Source organism: Haemaphysalis longicornis, unplaced genomic scaffold, assembly GCF_048455015.1.
Source record: "Haemaphysalis longicornis isolate Haplotype H1 unplaced genomic scaffold, Haemaphysalis longicornis Haplotype H1 scaffold_5, whole genome shotgun sequence".
In the NCBI taxonomy this organism is placed as follows: Eukaryota; Metazoa; Arthropoda; class Arachnida; order Ixodida; family Ixodidae; genus Haemaphysalis; species Haemaphysalis longicornis.
In genome coordinates this window covers 16,183,460-16,208,349 of record NW_027526385.1, presented here as the reverse complement: position 1 = coordinate 16,208,349, position 24,890 = coordinate 16,183,460, and the positions used below count along the sequence as shown (strand labels likewise).

General features: G+C 49.0%; 1 protein-coding gene across 1 annotated transcript in view; it reads right to left on the bottom strand.

The window, feature by feature from the left end:
- The window catches only part of LOC144137919 (uncharacterized), a 510,196-nt gene extending 487,139 nt beyond the window's left edge, over positions 1-23,057 (bottom strand). Inside the window, exon 1 of the mRNA XM_077669938.1 lies at positions 22,459-23,057. Within this exon, the coding sequence (XP_077526064.1) occupies positions 22,459-22,585 (127 nt within the window). The 5' untranslated portion in view covers positions 22,586-23,057. The remainder of the gene's footprint in view (positions 1-22,458) is intronic.
- Positions 23,058-24,890: the final 1,833 nt, after the last annotated feature.

Sequence of the window (24,890 nt, the reverse complement as noted above, 5' to 3'; positions counted from 1 at the left end):
AAAACACGGAAGAGCGCACTCTAACAACTGAATTTCATTGCAGTCAGTGTATTCTGTTAGCCCAATAGTATACGCTTTTTCTGTCTACATAGTATGTGATGTACTGCTTGCGCAGTGGCTTTGGTGCAGCCCTTTCCTGTATCAAATGTGCGGGCAATACGCGAGGGTTTTTTCTTCTTCTCCGGCAGGTTGAAAGTGGGGGGTGCGGATTATATGCATGGGCAGGTTATACACGCAAAAATACTGTCCTACTTTGTTCACGCGCCGTCGAAACATTCCGTAACGAGAAGCCGTGGCGTGAGCGGCGCTAGCGTCAACCGAACACGCTTTGGCGTCCGGCAGTGCGCTGACACCGAGAACCGGCGAAGACGAAGGAACGTTATTGCCAAAAAAAGCTTTTCGGTATTGGTTTTTCACAAAGCGGCTCGTACTCAAGTTTCGAACCGTTTAGCCGACGGAAGCGAATAGGAAACACGAGGCGGAAACACCGCAGACGCGATACCTGAGCCCACGGGGACAAAAGGAAAAGAAATGCGACGAACTTTCTGAGCGAGAGTTTCCGACGTTTCAAAGCCAAAGCGGCGGACAATCCGGCAGGTGGACGAGATTTGCGGCGGTGGTTCAGCTTTTGTGCACCTGAAGCGACGAGGTCGTGTCTCCTCTTCAACGGAACTGCTCTTTGGAGAGAAATAAAAACGGAACAAAAGTAAGTGTCATTTGTTGCGGCAATAGATCGCAATTTCTGTCGATTATCAAAGAAAAAAAAAGGGGTGAAAAGACGGAGAGAGGAAAATGGCCCTAACGATATAAAATAAGATGCGGTTGCTACACAATTTCGAAACACTCAAACGAGAAGGAGACTACGCGGGCAATTATTATTACAAGGGAAGAGAAGAAGAGAAGACAACCACACAACCACACGCACACACACACACACACACACACACACACACACACACACACACACACACACACACACACACACACACACACACACACACACACACACACACACACACAAAGGATCCAAATCGCTTCTACATCTTTTATCGTAGAGCTATTTCCATTGCGCAATAAGTCGACCGTTACATAAAAGCCTATAGGCATGTAACCCCATACTAAACTTATGCCAATCGCCTATGCGAATAATACATTTTTAGTGTGGACACGTTGCTGCAGTAATGCGCGCAAATACTGGCAAACCCACGCTGTTGGGACGGCACTTTCTAATTTTTTATACCTTCCGACTTTGTGCTGCCCTAATTGTGCAATCACTTTCTACTCCTACTTTAGTATTGAAGGAAGCCGGAGAGGTGCAGTATGAACCCGTGATTTTGATGATGATAATGATTACGATGATGATGACGACGATGCCCTCATATGTTTGGAGCGTGACAACGGGGGAAGCGCCCAGAGCTAAACGCCTACTGTGCTCCTGTTGAAGGCGATACGTAAACGTTAACTTGTACGTAAGAACATAACAGGAAAGTGAAATGAAAGACGCAGCGACGAAATTAACAACGACCGCGATCACCCAATAGTTATGGCATTTTTATAACAGCTGAACCGGACTGTCCCAGAAAAAAAAATCCCGGGCCATGTCCACCAACGTTATAAGTGTTTTTTTTTTTTTTGTGCCTTGAACTTTTTTGCCAACGGATATGAAACCGCTGCGGGGGGTAGAGGTATACATCTTTGCTGTAAAAGGTTTTTTGTCTTTGAAGCACGAAGCTCTCCAGCTCAAGGCGTAAACGAGTGTCCCGGTGCTTTTTTAGTACGCATTACGAAGCGCTCCAGCGCGAGGCGTGAACGAGTTTCCCGGTGTTTTTTTTTTTAGTACGCGTAACGTTCTAGCGCGAGGCGTAAACGAGTTTCCCGGTGTTTTAGTACCGCGACTACATGCGCCGACGATTACGACGATGACAGGAGACGGCAGCAGCCCCAGCCTTAAAGGGGTTTCGCCTCAAAAATGAACGTGACTACGCTTACAAATCTGCCCCTTTACGTGCTCCTGATTTTCACCCCCCCCCCCCAAAAAAAAAATAGAATAGTTGTGAATAGAAAGTTAGCGAAAATGCTTACGTTTCTTCCTTGTACAGCACTGGGCTTACGGGACGATGACGGCTATTCAGCCTGCCGTCTCTGCCACTATCGTCGTCATCGAGGCTTTCCTTTAAAGGGTGCTCCACCGCATGCACAGTTATGCTGAGGTGAAGACCGCACGACAGAGCCAGCAAAGAGGGGAACCAAACTATAGTCTAGTCCACTTTTAACAATATCCAAGTGCCAAGGAAATCCCATTGTTATAACCGATAATTGTTATAAGCGGGTTGCGAAATAAAAAGACGGAACAGAGCTCAAAACATTTTATTCGCATGCCAGCAAGGCCGTACTACTACTAATTAGCGGAAAAGAAGCCACAGTCGGTCACCTTTGTTTGCCGCGTGTGAAGCTAGTGCAAACCTTTTCCAAGAGCATCTATAGGGGCTGCACCTAGCTGAGGTAAATGTCCTTGGCAGAAACAAAGTCCCCGAGGGGACTGTGTCACGCATTGGGCCTCCTACAAAGACACTACCTGAGTATAGGCTGCGCAACCGCGTCGTTAGATTCGTCACTGTTGCACTTTTGGTGCACAATATAGCCGCATTCAATCGTTATATCCGATATCGTGGCACTGGATCATGGTAATATGCGTTTTTTTTTTTTTACCATAGAGAGAATACAAAAGTTGATGGTGCCATAGCTGTTCATCGTTATATCCGATATATTGTTATAAACGGTATAGTTATAAGTGGACTCGACTGTACCGCGACACTGGGTGATACTTGAATATTATAGAGAAGCTGTATACGGCTAAAGTTCCGTGCATTTTTAAAGCAATTCTTTCTAGTGGGACCAATGGCGTTCTGTCAAAAATCTAATGCACTTCCCGTAGACCGGTTGGTCGACCTAAAAGCTCTGATGAGGTCTCTAGACACACGGCGCCTACGTGAAGCTGGGCTTCCATTGCGTCAAAACGGCTACTCGAAAACCGCGAGAAAGGAGCATATAGACACAAGAATACACGCCAATCGATCATAAAGAAGGACTACAATAATGTACCTTTATCTCATGAACCACATATCGGTATACGTTCAGATCGTTCGGAGATGCGTTTACTTAGCGCGCGCGAAATCGTCGCGTGGGTTAATTCTTCGTATGCGATTTGGGTCTTCGATTGTTTGGCGATCTACTGGACAAACTTTCAGCGAAGGTCGTTGGACGCACTTTTGACCTTTGCGATTCTCTAAACTTTTTTCGGGAAGGGATGGGAAATTTTTGTCTCCTCCGCGAGCGCAAACGCCTTGCGGCAAAGCCAACACTATCAAGTGCGCTCAGCAGAAAGCTGCGGTAACTCTTGTTTATCAAAACGTCCCCACGAACAATTACTGCATAACAATTAACCCGCAGCAGAAATGAATCTATCACTACGTCGAGTTTCACTTTCTGGTCGCAGCTAGTTTACAGTGAATTAGTAACAGCTACAGAATTCCCGCCTGCTTTAGAGAGAGGGGGGGAGATGCATGGATTTCTACGGCAAGGAAACGGACACCACCATGTTTGTTTGCTACAATAAAACCCTACTTCTTTAACTTTTTATTAAGAAATCACAAATCCCTATAGCCGCTACCATTCCCAAATGATTAAAAAATAAGCTCCTGTACATTCTCTAGCCATGTTTGTGGCGTGTATTTTCTACATCACCGTTCGCCATCCGCCACCTTGACACAGTTGGAATGGCTCCAACTATTTAATCATTTATGACCGTTTATGCCAGAGGAGGCTAACACTGAGTAAGCGTATTATATCCAAGTATATTATCCACCCCTAACCAGTTTCTTTCTCTTTAGATAAAACCCGAGCTTGCTGCTTTATACTTCTATTGCTACTGCTTACAACGGCTGTAATAAGTATAGCTTCTTTTCGGGATCAATAAAACAATAGAAGCTATTACCAGACACCACAGTAAGGACGTTGCCTAAAAACGACTTTCTTGAAATCATCTGTACGCATCCATAGATTTGGACAAAAGTTAACACTGTCGCCACTTGTATCTTGCATTACAGTTAGATTCCCGGCAGCGGCGCCGCTTTTCTGATGGAGGAGGAAAAGCAAAAACGGCCGTGTGTACGAGGTTTCGGCGCACGTTAAAGATCCCGAGTGGTCAAAATTAATCCGGAGCCCTCCACCACGGCGCGCCTCATCGCCTGCGTTGCGTCGGGCGCGTTAAACCCTACAATCATTCAATGTATTTTGTATTACATTCGGCATCTCTCCTTGTTTTTCCGTCGATGCATTTCCCAAAATGTATTTTCCTCGTTATTATCCTGTAAGCGTATCACCACTTGTATTGTCACTTTCCACTTTTGTGATAGCCCGACATCGGGCTGAGAGCATCAATACATGAAGTTAATATGAGCAACCATTTCAGAAATGGATTTCTTACGTAATTTCATGTATTGCCCAGTCATCCCCATCAGACTACGACCATCCCGGCTACGGGACTAAAAAATGAGCAACAAAGCGCCCTGGAAGCAAATAGTAACGTAGCATTAGGAGGCGGGAATATTCAAAGCTGTCAGTCGCTCCACCGTATTCAACCACGCACCATGTGCATGATGATGATGATTGATGATTGCTATTGGTTTCCCCTTTGAGGCGGGGTGATGACATGTCATCTTACCAAAAGGACTAATATAACCATGTTTTACACTCTTGGTTTAATACTAGCGCTGCTTAGGGCAGGTACTAAAGCTTATTAGGCCCGAAATACTTTATTTTCCCTGTTACAGGTGGTAACTGTCCTAGGCAATATTCCCCTCTCTGCTTTTCGTCCACCAGCATTTTAATCTTCTTTTCGTCCCCTCGACAGCCTTGAAGTTAACTTCCTCTCGGATACCCTTAATTCCTAGGGCTTCTGGAAGCCCAATATTCCCTTCATGTAGATTTGGATGGATACCCTCACATTCTAACATTATGTGCCGCATAGTTTCTGTTTCTTTTCCGCAGACCACACATACGTCCCCACAATACTTCCCCACAAAACTCTTAGTTCGCAGGCAACCTGCTCTAGCCTCAAAAAGCAAAGCACTGCCCTGGGAATTATCGTAGAAATTTTCCTTTCTGATGTTCATTTTCTCAGCCCTGTACATCTCTAACGACGTTTTAGCTTCCATTTTTTCCCTCCATTGTACCAGGCAGTCTTTCCCACACGCCTCGTAATTCGTGGCTGTCCGGCGCGGGACATTCGACGCCGCCGCCGACACTTCAACAGAAGCGCATAAGTAACGCCAGACTACGAACAACCTTCCTGAAAAAGCGTACGCATTTCACAACTACGCTGAATAAAGGAGGTCCTCGCCTTCAAGCACTGTTAAACGCGACAATGGCCTCCAGCCCGCTTTGCGGTGGTTCAAGAAAGTTCAAGCTCGAACACAGAATACGTCTGGCGCTGCCACCGCCTCCCCTCCAGCACCACCGCCAAGGTTCCCGTGACAGCGAGGGGCCTCATGGGGTCTCGTGAAGACCGCTATGCGCAGATAACAAAGCCACCAACAGCGTCGGAAAGGAGATAAAGCCAGCTCGCGAGGCGGCGACAACGGCCAAATAAACAGGCGAAAACGCAAGCAACGCTGCCCCGCCGGGCGCTCAGTCAGTGAGCCGGCGGCCTGGCAGGCCGATCACCACCACCGTTCGCTTCCCAGGAAACTGCCAGAACTAAACCCTGATCCCTCCCGACACCCCAATCTTCCCCACCGCGCAACCAGTTCTTTTTTTTTTTTTTGTAACCTTTTTTATTTTCCTGACCGCCCACCCTCTTCTCCTGTCGGTCGCACCATTTTTTTTTTTCTTTCGTCCGATTTTTAAATTGTTGTCGTGCGTGGCTGGCAGTAGCCGAAGCCACGGCCAAAGCCCGCGTGGCTTGTCTGCCCGCCAGTGGCAGCCGCTGCAGACGATCCTGTCAAGCAGACGATGACGACGCCACGCGCCGGTAGCATGGCAGACGATCGAGCAACGGTTCGTCGTCTGCAAGCGTGGCCAGCCGGCGCGTCGTCTGCTTTTGAGGCTAATGGACGACGTCAGTTACCAACACAGGGCGCGCACAACAGGCGGGCTGGCGAGTGGCCAGCGTCCCGCAGGAGGCCATGACGCGGCGGCGAGCACACAACCCGTCGAACATAAATTTGGTTGTCTTCTTTTTTCTTTTTTTTCTCTCTCTAGTCTTTCTTCGCCTGCTTACCGCTAAAGCTTGTGTCTTGTCTTGTCTGTCTGTCTGTCTGTCTGTCTGTCTGTCTGTCTGTCTGTCTGTCTGTCTGTCTGTCTGTCTGTCTGTCTGTCTGTCACTCGATGAAAACGCAGGTGTGCTTGAACGCGAAGTATGTATAGGCAGGACAGTTCCAAACTGCTAAAGCTTGTGGCACGTCTCAAACATGTAAACATTGTTTAGCACAAATAAAACATTGCGCACATTTCATGAAACGCAGAAGTATATACAGTTGAACTTCGTTATAACGAACACTGATATAGCGAATTATCGGCTATAGCGAACTAAATACAGACTGGTTGGTCACGCTTTAGTTGAATGGCACTTAATATTTATTCTTTTATAGCGAAACTGAAAAAGTGAGAGCCGCGCGATATTGCATATAACGAAGAAATATTTGACCGGGAGTCTGAGAAGCTGTCTCAAAAAAAAAAAAGAAAAAGAAACGACCGTCGTCCGGAACTGCAGAAGAATAAAGGCCCCTCATATTCGTGGACACTGTGGAAAACTTAATTCGGCTCAGTGTTGTGAGTAGCCACCAGACGAAGATCACATCCTTCATCAAATAAATAAAGACGCAGGCCTGTTTCGTCAAGTGAATTTTGTTCTGTTCTAATTTCACATACTCATGTTCCGGTTCATCGAGGTTGAAATGCAACAAGGAGAAAGGTAAGGGTTACCTTCTTCATAATGGACTCGAAGCCTTTAAAAAAGACATTTTTGTGTGAATTATTTTTCCCCGAGCCAGATTTTCGCTTTGTTGGAGCCGATTTTCACCAGCACTGTTACAACGAATATCGGTTATAACGAACTAATTTGCTGTTCCAATGCTACTTCGTTATAACAAGGTTCGAATGTTAGATGCGAGTAGCAGCGTTCTTTCAATTACGGCTACAAGCGGAATCGAACTTTTACAAAAACCAATAAAAACGCTTTAAAACTGTCGACGAGAGGCTAGATAAAAGAAAAACACAAAATAACAGAAATCGAGTTCGAGCTGCGCCAAGCACAGAATAAACAGAAGGTCCCGACAGACTGAGCGCGAGCAATGCGAACGCGGGAAAATTGAATTGAAATTATGAAACCTCTATAGCATTCATCACGGTGAGAGAGGGGAGAGTTCGATGAGAGGGAGTTATGTTGCAGCGGCGGCAGAAGACTATCGTCTTTCGGCGACGGTTGAAACTAAGCCAGAAGGCGCGAGGCCAAATTAATTTTTTTTCGCAGTTATGGATACGGAAGTACGGGCTATCCTATCACCAAGACACTGCAAATCGATGCGACTTAGCTAAATTTGTTATTCAACCACGACCATAAGTTTCATTTCTTGACAAGCCCATGTAGCAGTTAGACCCGTACACGGATAGCTATTCTGGAAAATAATTTGATCAGAATTCCATGTCCACCACCTTTCTAGCCGCCCAACGATGTTTTTAAACCAAATGCAGTTAGCCCCGCCTGTTTGTGCCATTTCTTTCCTACCGATCGTGTCAAGTCTGCTGTTCATTTTCTTCTTTTTAAAAACAATCCACATACAAATCTACATAAAAATGCGTTCACAAACGACCAAATCGGAATTAAAGTAAGCGTGTACAACGGCGATCAGGAGACTCCCGGAAGTCCAGTTTGGGGCAACAGAAGCTGTACGGGCATCGTTACGTACCCCCACGAAGAAGCAAAACGCGAGGACACTGAGCTATCCACAGGTTGCCAGTTCGAAATCACGAATGCCCAGTTGAACGCTTGAGACAACTTGCCTCCGTCTCGCGCTGTCGAAGGGCCTCGTCACTCCTCTTGCCGCTTGAGATGCTTTGCCTCGCGATTCGAATGGCTTCGATCTGTCTCCAACCTGTTTCGCCGCTGCTCGCTCCTGCCGCCGTGTAACGGGAGAGCCGACGACGATAGTGAATTCCGCTGCTTGTTGTTCTTGCGCTCGCCCGTTGCACTGGCATGGACGACCCCTTCTCGCTACTGCCGAGCTTTTTTTCACGCTGCGGAACGCCTCCGACGGCGCCTTTTCGGGGCGAAGCCCCTTGGGGGCTGGGGCTGTTGGCGTCTCCTGTCGTCGTCGTAATCGCGGCTTCATGTAGTCACGGTACTTGTTGTAGTCCTATTTAAATCGAGGGAAGGCCTAGCGGTCAAAATATGGGTAGGAAAAGAAGGGGACACGGTACTATAGTTCATCTCACAAGCTAGCTGCAGCACTGTGGAGGCTACATTGTTGTCCCCCTCAGGGCGCCTAACTCACCGCGAAGGAAGCGACAAAAGGCGCCGGGGCCGTGCGGTGCCACTTGCCGAGAGGGGAGAAGGGAGTGTCCTTTCAGGACCCCCTTCACGGCGGATTAGGCGCCCTCAGTGGGCGCACTATTCATAACAATGTAGCCTCCACAGTGCTGCAGCTAGCTTGTGAGATGAACTATAGTTTCTGCATTTGGTTTAAAAACATCGTTGGGCGGGAAACTCGTTTACGCCTCGCGCTAGAACGTAACACGTGCTAAATAAAACACCGGGACACTCGTTCACGCCTCACGCTGGCGCGCTTCGTAACGCGTACTAAAAAAACACCGGGACACTCGTTTACGTCTCGAGCTAGAGAGCTTCGCGCTTCAAAAACACGACACTTTTACGGCAAAGCTGTATACCTTACCCCCCAACGGTTTCATCTCCACTGGCAAAAACGCCAAGGCGCCAAGAATACACTTGTACACTGCATGATTCGTTCGCCCTTCACAAGGTTTCACGTAGAGGGGATGGTCCAGGTTTTTTTTTTTTTTTTTTTTTGTTAACGTCAGACGTCGGCTTTTTCGTTCTATGGGCCATTTTCGCCTTGATGGGGAGCGAACAGGCAACTTAAAAAAATTATTAGTCTCTGCGCCCGGTCCCAAAACAGACACGAAGTGTGCGAGAGATTTTCCTTCAACGATAGAATTAGTTGTCCATGCACTTCGCGAGGAGCAGTGTGACTAAGCGCCTCACGGCTGACCTGTTACGCCCAGCAAACGGCCGGGCGAAACTTCTCCGCGGCCACAGCAAATAATCAGTCGTCTGCGAGACGGCAAGCACGCGGGGGACGTGACAGCAGACGACGCGTCGCCCCGGACGCCGGGGAGATCTCGTCTCAACGCCGAGCAGCCCGGCGTACGTAGGCTAATGGAGCGTGTTTGTCGGCCCCCGACGGGAACAGACTAGCCGGGCGAAAGAGGACAGTGGCGACCACTTTCCGGCGAGCCCCCGAGGGAGCCCACAGTCCCGACTGCGGTCGGGGCTGAGATGATAATGGCGGCGTTCTGCCCTCCCTTCCTTCCGCCCTTCTCATCGCAGTGACGGCTTCGAAGGACCCCTTCCGCCTTGTCGGCCGCCCTTCGCATTACGATGAGTCATGCTGCGTTGAATTAGCTGGCATCAACTCTGGAGGGGAATCGTTTGCTCGTCTGTCTAATTATGCGGACGTATGCGCAGATAACGAAAGGAAAAAAAAAAACTCGGTTTTAAACATGCGCCGAAAAGCACGAGGTCTAGAGTCGAACAGTATCGGGTAGATGCTGATGGCGACACGCGAAGCTGAGTTCATCAAAACTGAAGGAACGGGGACACTGCTGGGAGCAAGCCACTTGGTCAGGTGCCTCTCTCTCGCTCCTTTAGTACACCACCTAGTTTTCTCTTTATTCAGAGTAGATCTTTTCTTCCACTGCCCTGTTTGATGTTGTTCGTTTGGATTCGCTAATCGACTAAACCAAATTCTTCTTCGCCAACCCCTACTTCGGCAAGTTTCTTTTTGCCGCCTTTATCCCCCCCTTCCCCCGCTCCCCACTTTTTTCAGATGCGAACGCATCTCATTCACTCGCTTTGCCCCTGCATCCATCCGGCGTTGTCGGCGTCCACCCCTCCCCCATTCTCCTCGCCGCGCCAGCTGCGCTATCCGTTGCTCACCCCTTCTCCTCTCCGATAGCGAACACTCTCTCGCGAGGGGCATTGGGTTGGATTCGATTGGATTGGCTTGAATTTGGATTGGATTAAAGTGGATTGTGTTGGATTGTGTTGCGTCATAGCCGCGGCAGACGCACTGGTGCCGGCGCGTCCCCTCACCGTTATGCGCGCTATAAAACGCGATGCCTGCGCCGCTCCGCTCCATCGTTCCAGCGCCGTTCCTCCGCTGTCCAACGCTGCAACGTGGACCCCCTATGCGTCGCATCTACACAGGGGTTCCCGCGAGGGGAGGTGGGAGTTTTTTTTTTTTCTCTTCAAGATTCAGCACCTCCATCCACTGCTCATAGATACTGTTGGGAATAACTTCTTTCATCCGTTGCGCCGTTTGATGTTGTCTGATCGGATTCACTGACAAAACTTAATTCTTTTTGACCAATGAGTGCGTACTTGTTATTCTGTGCGGACCACCATCATCATCATCACAATCATAACTTTTCAGATATGACGGCTGCTATGCATGTCTGATTTTGGGACTTAACGCTTGGTACGGCCGTAGGGGAGATACTCGTCCGTCTCGAACGACGAGGACTCTGCTTAGGGAAGGAAACTCAGCGTAGCGCTACATTGAGGCTCCGTAGCTCTGCTGCTTTTCACTGCGATATTACGCGTCATTTTCAGCCATGCATCTGAGAGGCTGACGACTCGTCATTCTGGACGCGGCAACGGAGAGTCCAACCGTCACATCTTGGCACCACTGCGACATGACTAAGAGTTTGTGGGAAGGGTACGGCTTACAGCGACGATGTCTAAATACCAAAAGGCACGCACTTGAAAACTTCGCGAAGGACGGTGCTTCATTGCACCGGGAGCAGCCGCCAACTGCTTTGCACAATAACTTTCCTGCGCCAAAAGCTGAGACAAGGACACACACACAGAGACACATACAGACAAGTGACGTCAAAATTAATTGGAGCACCGTCTCGCAAACTTACTGATAGTTATTCTTCCGGAAACTGCCTGACTGCATTGGTGTGTGGTTAAAGGAGCCCTCCCTAATAGAAAAATCTTCCTATAAGCCGGTAATGGCTGTCATAAAGCCAGTAAGACAAATATTTTGTGATATTCACACATCATTGTTCAAACTACTTAAGACGGCACCTGTGCGTACATACATACATACATACATACATACATACATACATACATGCATACATACATACGTATATACATACATACATACATACATACATACATACATACATACATACATACATACATACATACATACATACATACATACATACATACATACATACATACATACATACATACATACATACATACATACATACATACATACATCATACGCGGCTACCCGCCCTATTAACAAAACACCGGCAAATTATAACCTTTCCCAACGCAGCCAAAACAGGAACATACGGGCCTGGAAGGAACAGAACCCGTAGGTGTGATCTATTGATGTTGCTAAATCCAATGTGGGGCAGTTCACAACGTATACTGCGTGTAGAACCCAAGTTGAACGACCGCAGCATATACCCGCCCATGTGCTTAAAACGCTCTCGAGACGCGCGCACCGCGTATATATACCTGTACGGGCCTGGAAACGTTCACCTCCCCCGAATTCCTCGCTCATTACGCGTGCCACCTGGTCGAATTAGGCAAATTGAGCGCTCTTGGAAAGGTGCCGCCCGAACGGAACGACTGCCACCGCTGCACCTCCGCGCTGAGCAACGTGGCCATTCGTTTGAACAACTCTCACTCTCTATTCCTCTTTCTCTCCCTCTACGTTCTGAGCTCTGTCTTTATACCTTTATTTTTTTTCTTCTCCCCTCTTCTCTTCCCTCTCTCTCTCTCTCTCTCTCTCTCTCTCTCTCTCTCTCTCTCTCTCTCTCTCTCTCTCTCTCTCTCTCTCTCTCTCTCTCTCCTTTCTGCGTATTACAAGTTAATTTGAGCCATCTTCGTTCCACCCGAGTTTGTTCCCTAACACGGGATGCATGTTTCCTTCGTATCCGTACGCATCACTCCCGTCACCCTTCTTTCCATTGCTCGTGGGGCTGATTCAAGACTTCCTCCAAGGCGCTTAGTAAGACTTCATGTCCCGTAAGCAGCACGCATTAATTGTACGCCTTTCTGTTCGATAACGGAGGCAGCCTACTGTTCAGGATTTCAGTTTGCTTGTCATGTGTCCGTAAGCACGGACAAATGTCTGCTCGTAGCCATGACGTACGCCGTATTTTGGGACGAAATAACGAAATAACAATAACCCTCGTAAACCTAGTTACCCCGAGCGAAAGCTGAGGACCTCGTACAGACGGCCAAATCGGCGCGCCATCCACGGAGAGAACGGGCGACCATGCGCCGGCTAAGCAGCCGTTGAACCCTCGTCTAGTCACGTGGTATCGCGGCGGCGAGGCTCCGAGCGAGCGAAGCCGTGATGCCTCTTCGCTGCGGGTCACATGGCGCATCGCCAGACCCGCCATACCTGCGCTCCGGCGGCTTGAAGGGGTCATGCAGAGAAAATACGTTTGTTTTATTCGAAATATTTCGTGTTCTATAGTGCCCCTAGCGCTTGTCTGGATGCAAACGATGTTTATTCACTGATAAATTAATAAATTTAAGTTAAAATTTTGATTTTCACGCTAAATCGTGTTTTCGTTGTCTGCAATGACATCACAGGAACCAACCGCTCTGCAGTCGATTTAGAAGCCTTGTTTACCGTTAGTTAACCTAGATGTCGCCACCATACCGCGACAAGCCGTTTTCTACCTTTGTTTTTGACCGTATTGGTACCTGGCTTGTTTTTGTTCAGGTAGAAAATAATCGTTTTGTGAAACATTGTGTTCGCCCGACAAATATGGTCACTTAAGACACCGTTGCTTGCGTCAATCGGCCAGTGTCGTCTGAGACAACCCCAAAGACCCGCAGTCCTGTGCACGCGCAGTTGCAACAGTACGCATCGGTACTTCTGTGTTTACGTGTGCTTCCGTAACTTCCACTGTTTGTCCCACCATTCTTACTGCTTTAAAAAGAATGTGCCTTAAATTTAAGCGCAAATAGCTTCCTTGGCAAGCTTGTCTGATTTGCGTTTGCTTTCGGCGGCCTCAGCCAATCGGAGGGCTGCCACATATGGCATCATAGGTTCTGTTGCGGGAAATAAGCTAGTGGGCCGCGTGGCTATTCCCTTTTTTCCTAATTATGTAACTTATTTGAGCAAAGTTTACGTTAAAAATGGTGTCACTATGACTCTAACGAGGCAATCTTTCGAATGAACCAAACGTGTTTTGTTTGCGTGGCCGCTGTAAGGTCATTTCGAAGCGAGTTTTCGCTGTAATAGTGCGACGTCTGCGGCGTTTCTGACACAGCAGACGATTCGGTCATCGCGCGCGCTAGCAGTACCCCCCTTTCCGGCCGCACATCGCTGGCAAACCGCATAAACGATAATCGCGGCAGAACGGGCGGACACCGAACCACACAAAGGCGGAACCATCTGTGGCGTGTGTTTTTTACGACCCTGAGCTCTCTCCTATTTATCTTGGTCTTCGGCTCAGAGGAAAGCGACCCGAGGCACCCGAGGAGCGGCGCAGAAGGGTTGGAACTGAGTTCGTGCACAGCCAGCCGCCGCCTTGCTCCGAACTTATTGCGAGAAAGAAGCCGCCCCTGGACGAGCCAGGACGAGCCGTGTATAGCCATCAAAAGTACGGATCCCTCTTCTCTCCCTCTCGAACGCGAAGACAGCGTGGCGAATCGGGGGGAGTAGAATCTGACATCAAACCGGGAAGCAGAGGCACACCGCAAGGCTCTGTCCTTTCTCCTCTCCTTTTGAATCAACTTACAACAGCGTGGCGAGCTGTTGCTGCTGCTGCTGCTGCTGCAGGCGGCGTACGGCATCCACGTTTGCGCGCTTCGACGAATACAGCTGCGGGTGCCGACGGGTGCAGCCGTGAACGACAGGGCGCTGCCAGTGGGTTGCCTTTTCTTTTTTTTTTTCCGCCAACCTTTGATGAGGGCTTATTTATTCACCTCGACGCTCAACAGACGTCGCTGGTATATAACGTTATGTTTATCGTGGCCGGTTGTGTGTGCATGGCTGTCAGCAAAAAGTGAGTCCGCGCGTACGCACGTCGCGCCACGTAGTCATGATGACGATGATACGATTATGCGTTAGTGAGGAGCGTAGCAGATAATAGTCACTTTTGCTACGTACATGGCTTCCTAATATGCAGCCGGTGCAGTGTGATGCTGGCAACGTCATACCCAGTCGACAATCAGTGGAGAGCATGTAGGCCAAAAAGGAAAGTGACGGAGGAGTCACTGCGGCTTTATAAGTGGGGTAATACGATGCACACCACTGTACATATATATTTCGGAGCGGAACCATGAGAGACGACGAAGAGTCCTGAATACATCCACGAGCTGTCGAATATTACGCGCCTACCGCTTCCTTTCAAAGAGTAATTAGCCCGAATTAAAGCATGACTGCGTGTGTTGGGTCTAACCTTTCACTGAGACGCCCCCTCCAAGATTTCGTGCATGATTAGAGTGTGTGCGCGTATGTGCGCATCTATGTATACGCATGCCTGTATGTGTGTATGTATGTATGTATGTATGTATGTATGTATGTATGTATGTATGTATGTATGTATGTATGTATGTATGTATGTATGTATGTATGTATGTATGTATGTATGTACGTTGATTGATTGATTGTGGGGTTTTAACGCGCCGACGCAACGCAGGCGATGAGGCGCGCCGTAGTGGAGGGCTCCGGATTACTTTTGACCACCTGGGGATCTTTAACGTGCGCCGAAATCTCGTACACACGGGCGTTTTTGCTTTTCGCCTCCATCAGAAAAGCGGCCGCCGCGGCCGGGAATCGAACCCGCGACCTCGTGGTCGTATGCATGTACGTATGTATGTATGTATATGCGTATGTGCGTATGGATGCATGTATTGGCATATGTATGTATGTATGTATGTATGTATGTATGTATGTATGTATGTATGTATGTATGTATGTATGTGTGAACGTATGTGTATACCCGGGGTCAAAAGTTTTCAGGACACGATTTTGCGTTTCAACGTTAAATTCTCTGCTCCCTGGGGGCTCAGAAAATTAGACTGGTAAGCGAAGCGTTACGCTTCAAAGTACTTCTTTCTCTGTGCTTCAGGGTACCATGACCATACGCGTAGCGGAAGCTTAGCTCCCAAAGAGATGAGAAATTAACGTTAGATAGAAGTGAAAATCATGTCCTGTAAACTTTTGACCCCGTGTGTATGTGCGTGTGAGAGAGTTAGTGCGTGCGCGTACTTTTCCATTCCCTCCTACAGTCAGCGCTCCTGCAGGTGACAAACACGTGTGCTCCACTCGCCAAAAAACAAACAGGCAGCTGGCGCCGAACACACACTGTACGCACACAACGAAAAGGCCAGTGCGCCCACGAACGCCTCTGCCCAAAAACAGCCAGCCACTTCACCATCCGCCATAAAAAAATTTAACGCTAAAAAAGGGAGGAGAAAAAAGTACGCTCGAAAGGGCGACGGAAGCGGCTTTAATTTTAGACTGCGCCGCTCCTCTCGGAAGCAGCCGAGGGATCAAGCGCCCCCGCACAACGCGCAGAGAACTGCTCTTACGACGCCCCGGACCGGAGACGACGCTAAACCTGGACGTTGCGCAGCCGGCCGCCCGTTCATACTCCCCGCCCCCCGCCCCGGAAAGCCGACGGTTCTCCCCGTATATGTTTACGATAACGACCAACAAGAGCCGTGGTCCGGCGCCACGCAATAGCGGTGACCAGGTGCCGGGGCTCGCAGGGGCCCCGGCCGCGAGGGGGTGTGAAGAATGGGACGGGATTTGGGTGACTCCCGTTCCATACTGCAGGCTGAACACGAACGACACTTCAACCGGCTTCGAAGTCAAAACTGCCGCAATTAATCTGTCTCTTATCAAAAGGGCGACAACTGCGGTCAGTTGGTGCTGCTTCGTCTGGAATTGCGCTGGGTGCAACTGCTGCGAAAGGGGACGAGCGTGTAGACGAGCGGATCGCCCCGCCTAGAGTCACTAGGTAACGAATAAGAGTACCGTCACTCATGCACGCAAGTCAGCAACGGCGGCCATTTTGGTGTCTATCAGTGTTGCCAGATAGCCGCATCTACTGCCTCGCCGCTAACTTCGACCGGGTAGTCTGTTAACAACACTGCCGAAGATTTAGCAAAATGGTATCTTCAGACGCACTTCTGCTGCCGAAACGCTGATACACGCGTTATCTTTCATTGGCGTTAGTTACAACGTCCGTAGAGTAGGGAGGACAGGCTAAGCCGACCAGAGTTTACCGACTAAAACGCATACACAACAAAATGGCGGCGCCCATGAACCGTGGCAGTGTAAACAAATGTCACGTGATGCGACGAACTGACCAATGGTCATGGCGTCGGCACGGAACAATAGGAGAAAAGGGTGCCGATACTCTGTAACTTTATCTAGTGGCATTAGTCCCGCCCTCTTGTCGTTCACAATCACCGCGGTTGCACCCAGCCCAATTCCAGATGATGTTCGTTGTCACCATGCCTGGCCGGGCAAGCTGCCGCGAGGCACATCTGCGTAGGATACGCGCGAAGCCTGTGCAAGACAGACAGGTCGCGAGAGCATACGTGTGGCTGAAAACGTTGGTAACTTGCCGTTGCCCCGTTACGTCATACCACCAGCTGCTACCCCAATCCAATTTTATCTAAGCTGTTGTAAGCCAAGGGCAGCAGCTTGCAACGACAAAACGAGCAATTTTGAGAGAGAGAGAGAGAGAGAGAGAGAGAGAGAGAGAGAGAGAGAGAGAGAGAGAGAGAGAGAGAGAGAGAGAGAGAGAGAGAGAGAGAGAGAAAAGGGGTCAGCCCTGACAGTGACAGGGTTTGCAACGCCAACTGGGGGCTGACTACAGCGGTGAGTGGTGAATGCTGGACATACAACAGCGCAAAAGGCAAACAAGAAAAAAGCGAAATACAAGGAAATGCTGCTACCAAAGTTCGGACACAACTTGAATTTGAAAAGGAAATCGTTAAGGTAAGCTCTAAATCATAACACAAAGCAAACGGTGCGAAGAAAGGAGGTGTTGCAGCAGAGACTTTGTGTTGGAGTGGACAGTTCCCTTGCTGCGCCGCCCCGGCACCGCCACCGCGTTTGCACGCCCCACGCGACGAGTATTTTTTTTTTTTAACGGTTCCTGCCGAAGAAGTGGACACTAACCACCCTCATTTACGAGAAGGGTGCGTAGAATTGATTTAAGGAAACATTTTTGCAATAAAAAATCAACGAAATAAGAAGGAAGGTAGAATTAAAGGGGCTCAAACCCTGGATACCTGCGTTGGAAGCCGTGACGATATACCCGCTAGGCCACAGAGGCCGAACAGCAAGGTCGTTTTGGCAGGTGATCAAGGAAATTGCGGCAGTGTTGAAACGTAACCAGTAGACAACGCCTGGTTTAACAGGAGTTGCTCGCTCCCACTGACTTGGATACGGAATTCCGTTTCGATCGGAAGCGTGTCCCTTCATCCGGGGAGCGGACCCACTCCCCTTTTCCCCTTTTACCAGCAGAGACACTGGCTACCTCACCTCACCTCCCTTCCTGCAAAGAGGTGTCGGGGAAAAAAATGGACAGCAGGAAAGTTAACTTCAGTGCAGGAAAGCCAACTTAACAGAATGGGTCTCCACAAAGGGCCAATCAATCACCCACCGGTGAAACAATGGGATGTCTTTGAATGCATAACGTATTCCATTGTGGCAGACGAATGCAGTTTAGCGTCATACGGTTGATCGATGATGATGATGATGAAGAGAGCCTTCTCTGACAGGCGCACAGATGGCACGTTGGTCGCGCCTCGCGCAATTAACCAGCGGGAAGCCCAAACCATCCCCAACCCTGAGCTAACCGGATCAGCACATTCAGTGGACCCAGTCACAAACTGATAGCAAATCATAACATGACATTCGCTTAACTCGGCGTTGCCGCAGACTTGGACTTGGCTGATTGGATTGTGTATTTTGCATTTGTATCGGAGAAAGCTTCGCGTTTCAACCATCTTTCTTCCAGATTGGGGCGTTAGATTTTGTGCCAGGGTGCAGACTAACGCATTAAAAAGTTGCATCCCAGCAAGTCGCTCTCTAATCCCTTAGCGCACGTGCACTGCGCAACCGCAGCACAACCGCAACCGCAACTCTTTCCTACCAGGTTTGGTCAAAAATAATTCCAGAAATAGAACAATTGCATAACAGCCGAGTGAACCGCAGCTAGTACCACCGGTAATGGAAACTGAGGTTTCCACAAAGCATCATCTAACCCTTTTTTTTTTTGGATCGGAGCTTCAAACAAAAGCCACAACTTTCAGGGTTGACGCCCCCACCACCACCATACTCTTGTGAAAGCAAGCCCATGGGTAACAAATACATAGGCCATGTCCACGCTGATTGTCGCGTAGTTCCGAGAATCCACGTCATAGCGTCCGTATCCAGCCGAAACGGACACAGACGTGGGCGGAAAGCGATATACAGCCTATACAGGTCGGAGAGGTAAGTCGTTCGCCGGGAACAAAACCCCGGCCGACCTCCGTCGACGCAGCTCGAAGCCCCTCGACCGCGCACGATGACTGCCGCATGCTAACGCCGTCCGTCCTAGAAATAAGTGATTTACGCCTCTATCCTTTTTTTTTTTTTCGTATATGCGATGCTGCATGAGGGTCCCGGTACAGTCTTCGACTTTGGGACCCTTGTCTGTAAAATTTTGTACTGTTGTATCACTTGCCTACTGCATTTCAATAAACTTTCTTCTTCTTCTTCTTCTTCTTCTTATAAAAAAAAAGGAACGGTATAGACCTTTTTATTTTCTTCCTTCTAGGAGCTTCCATTGTATCAGTGGTCTGGGCTAACGGCCCTACAATTGGCGCAGTCGACAGGAAGATGTAACTACGCATGCGCAACACAGCCCAGATCATGCTCTGATCATATTAAAGATTAACGGATGAAAGGCTTTATACTTGCGCAGACTTTTATAAAGGGCTGATTGATTGATTGATCGATTTATTGTTATTTATTTATTTATTTATTTACAGTTTAAGTACAACGCACAGAACATTTCAATTTTCCTATCTTCCTAAGCGGGGCGAAAGGCGTTCGAGCCGCCTGATGACGCCGCGTTTCTGATATACCCCAACGGCCGCAGCATTAGCAAAGCGCATTCAACAACCGGTGAATTAAATTATAAACATTCAACAAAACACCCGACAACATAAGCAAAATATACACACACACATTGCCGGTCATAAAAAACAATGACAAAGCACAAAAATGTAATATAAGGATAACGGGTATATTCTTCGGAAAAAGTGGAGACCGCGACATAAGTAGCAGAAAGTTTAGCAAACAAGATTTTTAACCGAGCAATACCAAGGCAACAGGTTTTTTTTTTCTTTCTTTTCACTAATAAGCTTTCCGAGACATTGATGGGCGTAGTAAGTTCCCAAACATGGAGGAGAATGGCAATCGTTGTGGCGCTGGGAGCTAAAAGCAGCGATTGCACTTTTCTCTTTGCAACCCGCCTCCCCTGATTGATTGATTTGATTAATTGCTATTGGCACCTTCTCTAAATCGGGGTTCCCTTTCATATCGGAATGATGACGTGGGCCATCGCCCGAAAGGAGCTAAATTTATCTGCGTTCTCTCTTAGCGGCAGCCTCGGATTAAGCTTGTCCGTAACCGGTGGCAAACCTGGTCACACCTTGCCCATTGCCCTCCACCGCCCCATCACCGCAGTCACAACACCAAAAAAAAAAAAAAAAAAAAACGGTTGATAACAAGTAAAAGCACAAGGATAAAAGCAAATAGCAGCCCCAGTTTCACGTGAGTAGTCGCATTCTAGATCCGTGAGCAAGCCCCGAAAACACCACAGGGGCCCCACCGCCTACGTATAACTCCGCCAGATCGCAGGTCGTCCCATTTCCCACAACACCGCGCGGCCGAAGGGAGGAACGAGAGCGCGAACTGCATTCCGCCTCGATTCTTCGGAGATGGACGGATCCATTTTGTCTTGTTCCAGTGTAATTCAACGAAGAAACGCACACGCTTCGATGCGATGGCCGTGCGCTCGCGTTGAGAAGGAACAATTTAAGTGGTCAACCAGTACACCACGACTCCCGCTTTCAAATACCCCAGGGGTCCGCAATCTCTACAGCCTGCGGGGCGGTATTACGCGGCCCTCCGCCACGACGTCGACCCCCTACAAGGCCGACACGGCAGTTTCGACCTCAAATCGGGTTAGACAGGAACAAAGAAGTTTAAGAAGGCTTCCTGTTGGCATATATACCCCATCCCCCATCTTAACACTTACCCAGATAACGTCTTCACTTCTTTTGTTAGCACAGGTACAAAAAAGACAACCACTCCTCCGCCATTTTCCGTCCGGCCTCCGCCGTGTCGGCTTAATGCAACTCGGCCCTCCGCCTCAAAACGTTGCCGACCCGTGAAATACACTTAAACAAACTGTCGTTATAACAAAATCGCATAATTCAAAATATCGCCTTTTTCGAAGTGTTTCACCCACTGCGGTGCACTGAGAAAACAAAATATTCGCTTTTACCGAAGTACCGCTAATAACGAAGCCATTTTTCAGACTTCGTTGCAACGAGTCTGTACTGTAGTGCCCCGTAATGCAATTGAAAGAGAAAACCAGGTTTTCCTTCCCCGTCAAAACTTGAATGTGAGCGTGTTATAGCCCTGTCTCCGCACGGGCACTTTCAATCCGGATTTAAGCGAAGCTCGACTGACTTTTCGAGCGGGGTCGACGCACCGCCTGTATACACGGCACGGAGAGTTGCACCGGTTGCACTCACGTACGCCAGGCGGCGCCAAAATGTGGAGCACGTGCAAATAAGTGCAGCACGAAGTTTCGACACGATCTAAATCACCATTCCCGTGCTGTTCACAGACAATTTGAGGACTCCTCCCACAAGAGATTGAGCAGAAATGCATGACGAAAAATCCAACCCCGGATTCGTTTGGGAACAGTCCGCGGTGCGTGTGGGACTGATGTTGACGGTTAAACACAACGTCTTTCATTGAGTGCTTCTGAACGAGCACGACAGCATAACAAATTTCTAAACAAGGGAAAAAGGGGCCCACTCGCTTTAAAGGGGACAAGAAGGCACAATACAAATTTGGTTCATTAGAAAGACAGCTTTGTCCCGGTAACAATGATACTCATTTCACTGCAAACTTCGACCAAATAAGGGAGATATTAATGAAACCAGATAAAGCAGTGGCAACTCCCCAACCACTTTCAGGCGATTTCTCCATGACGTCACGGAACCTTGTCTATGATTTCTATGACGTCACGGAATCTTGTCTATGTTTTCTCTATGACATCACGAAATCTTGTCGGTGATTTCTTTGTGACGTCACGGAATCGTTTCTGTGCGATTGGCCGCAGCCGATCTAAGAAACCGCCAAGGAACATGACGGCGATTGTAGTGGGCTTTCTCGTATCACTTGAATGCTAACGTGCTAGTTAACACACTGAAAACTATGCTTCAGCGTTGGCCCGTATTACGTCACTCCTGCTCATATTACACCACAGCAGCGCTAAATTTGAAAGTTTTTCGGTCATTATTGCATTTAGCGCGCTAAAAAAACGTCTTTCGCGTCTGAAATGGGGCTGAGTGAGTAACCAAAGGCCAGTTCTTTCAAATTAAACAAAGTTGTAATTTATCTTCATGGAGCCTTTAAACAGTCCACTATGACACGTATATCTTGTTTAGGAAACTTGTTGCGAGTCACCAGTGTTTAACGGAATTAGTAAAAAAAAAAAAAGTGGACATGTAAAAGTTTCTCGAATTAACTTTAGGGGATGATACATTGGCTAGTTCCTAAGAGCGTTGGCAGTTGCATCGCTGTCAATGCAACAAAAATAAACGCCTTATTTTTTATTTCTTCTTTAGCGTGACAGCGCAACAGAAGAACAGCCCCGCTACACCCCCGTGCGACGCGTAGAACTCGGCTGCAGCAGTTTTTGAGCCTTGGGCGTGCGTTCGCGCAAAGAACGCGACCTATTTCTAGCGTTGTTGGTCGCCAGTTCCTAAACGGTATTGGGAATGCCGGGAACATCCGGGACGGGACGAATGGCATTCCAGAATATAAACAAAAAAGCAAGAGAATAAACAACAGCACTCACTCTTTGGAGTTCTCAACCCTTTTTTCTTGGACAGCGTCCGCAGAATCGCCGGAATATCCTCATTGCGGACGGCCTGGAAAAGTTGGTTGTCCTTCGACGCTGAAGAGCCTGCCGAAGTTGACAACATCCTGAAAGCACGCGCGCGCGTTCGCGCGGTGCGAGGAGTGTCAACACTGGACGAACAAGGTGTAACGACCTGCTTGCTCCGAGGGGCGCGCTCGGTTCACCCCTCTTCCGCGACTAATTGTCGTCTTCCACGGTGACGATGATTGGCGGACCGAGTTCCACGAACCACGTCGCTGTCGCAGTCACCAGCGAAGCCATGCTTTTTCTATCTCACCACTCCTCACAACAGCAGCGGCGGCCGCAGAAGAAGCAATGGCGTTGAGCCGCTGGGCGCCACTTTCGAAGGCATTTACACCCGCACAAAACTTTCACCGCGCGGATTTCAAACGCGGAAACGACGCACACCGCGTGACACCGTCACCTCCGACGCACAGGGCGGGAAGAAACACGAGTTCGCGAAGAGTCGGCGGAGCCCGGGTCGAAAATCCGAACAGACGGCGCGGCGCCCGGCCGTTCGAAAGCACGCGTCGTCGAGTGCCGTTGATCTCGGCGGCGTGTTTACGCGCTTCCGGTGAACGCCACCGACTGGCGCTAGGGGCGCGGCTCGGCCGGCCAATCAGAGCAGCCCGTGCCGGCGTTTTGGCGTCGAGAGTTTTCGAGCAGACGACAGCGGCTTGCGAGGAACGGTCGTCTGCTGTTCTTTCTATGTTTGGCAGTTTTTAGCCGGCAGTGCGGCTTTTTTCTTTCGGTATTGCTTTGGGACGGAGAGAGAGAAAAAAACTCTCCGCTCGCTGCTTTCTTCTCTGGCGGAGAAGTAGAGCGGTGCGTCCTTGGAATTTCTACTTCCTAGTTTCGCATTGCCTCCCTTTCCGTCTTGTTTACTTCTTCCCTCGCTCCCCCCCACCCCCCGAGCGCCACTTTCTCCGTTTATTCACCCGTCCCCGACCCCTCAACCACGACGGGGGAGACCGCGGGCGACGCACGCCTCGCTCGAAGACAGCGGCAGTGGGTGTGGCTTCAAGAAAAGAGGGAGCGAGGCACAGATCTTCGCTGGGGCACAGAGACATCCTTTCAGAGACGATTACAGCGGCAAGCGGACAGGGTTTGCAGATGGCAGCCGGCCTCGAGGGTAAAGAAGAGTTCAAACTGCGCAGTCCAAACCTCGTACGCAGCGACTGCCGACAAAAGGGGTGATTTTGAATTCGGAAGAACCTAAATGCCATGCCGGCTCAATTTTCGTTGTCTCCGCAAAACAACTAATACGGAACGCCGGTGCCGCATAGAGATCCGGCGGGAAGAAGCAGACGATATAAAAGAAACTTCGCTTCGTCGCAGGCGAACTATTACTGGTGCAGACGAGAAACTATTCTGCATACAAATGGGGCTCCGCATAGGGGCCCGGAAAAACAGAGGCGAAGCAATTTCATTGGTGCAGGCGGCAGCCGATGCAATTGCGGGTTTATTAAATCAAACTCGGCGCGTTTTGTTGTTCCAGCAATCGCTCCCCGGTAATCGGTCCCTTGATGTTCATTTCCCTTAGTGCATTTTCTGCCACCCGCATGGACGGAGAGGCAATCAACTTTCTCGGGTCCGTGTTGCCCGCCTTATGAAGATATGCTAGGAAAACAACAAAACCCGTACCAAGCAGTAAAAAACGCTGTAACCAAGAGCAACAGTCGCCGGAAATAAATGGACAGCCGGGCTACCCAAACGACTTGTACGAATGTTATTTCACAGAGTGTGCGCGAGCGCGCGTGCGGGCCAAGACGAAGTCAGAGCCAAGCCAAGGGGTGGCTGGTTTGACACTGAACAGACGCTTGCGCTACAAGCGTGGGGCTGGAGGGGCCAGAACGTCTATATAGGTACGCGATTGAGTTAATACAGAAATAGTGGTCTGGTCCAACACTGAAAGTCAGAACACAGCGAAATGGGACAGCGCCTGAGAGCGGGCTTCTGTTATCAAAAGAACCTTTATATAGGAGCAGACGAGACAAAGAAAATTTTCAACAAAGGAAGTCAAAAAAAAAAAAAAAAAAACGGAGCGAAGCGAAGCCGTAAATATAAAAAAAGATCGTTACGGAGCGCGCCCTCCGAGATGAAATCCATGTGTGTTCCGCTTCGCCCGCCGTCAGTGCCAGAATATCGCCTGAAGCGACGAGAGAGCAGACGATGTCGGTCATTAGCAGAGCAGCCATAGGGCGCTCGTTATATATACAAGTATACGAGCTCTCTCCGCCATTCGAAATAATGCAATTAAACCTGGTTTCGGCTAATGGCAACAAAAGCCATTCCGTACACATAAATTAGCCAATCCGTGAAGGTTACTGCAATGAGTAACAATTTGTTGACGTGTCGCCTTTCGACTG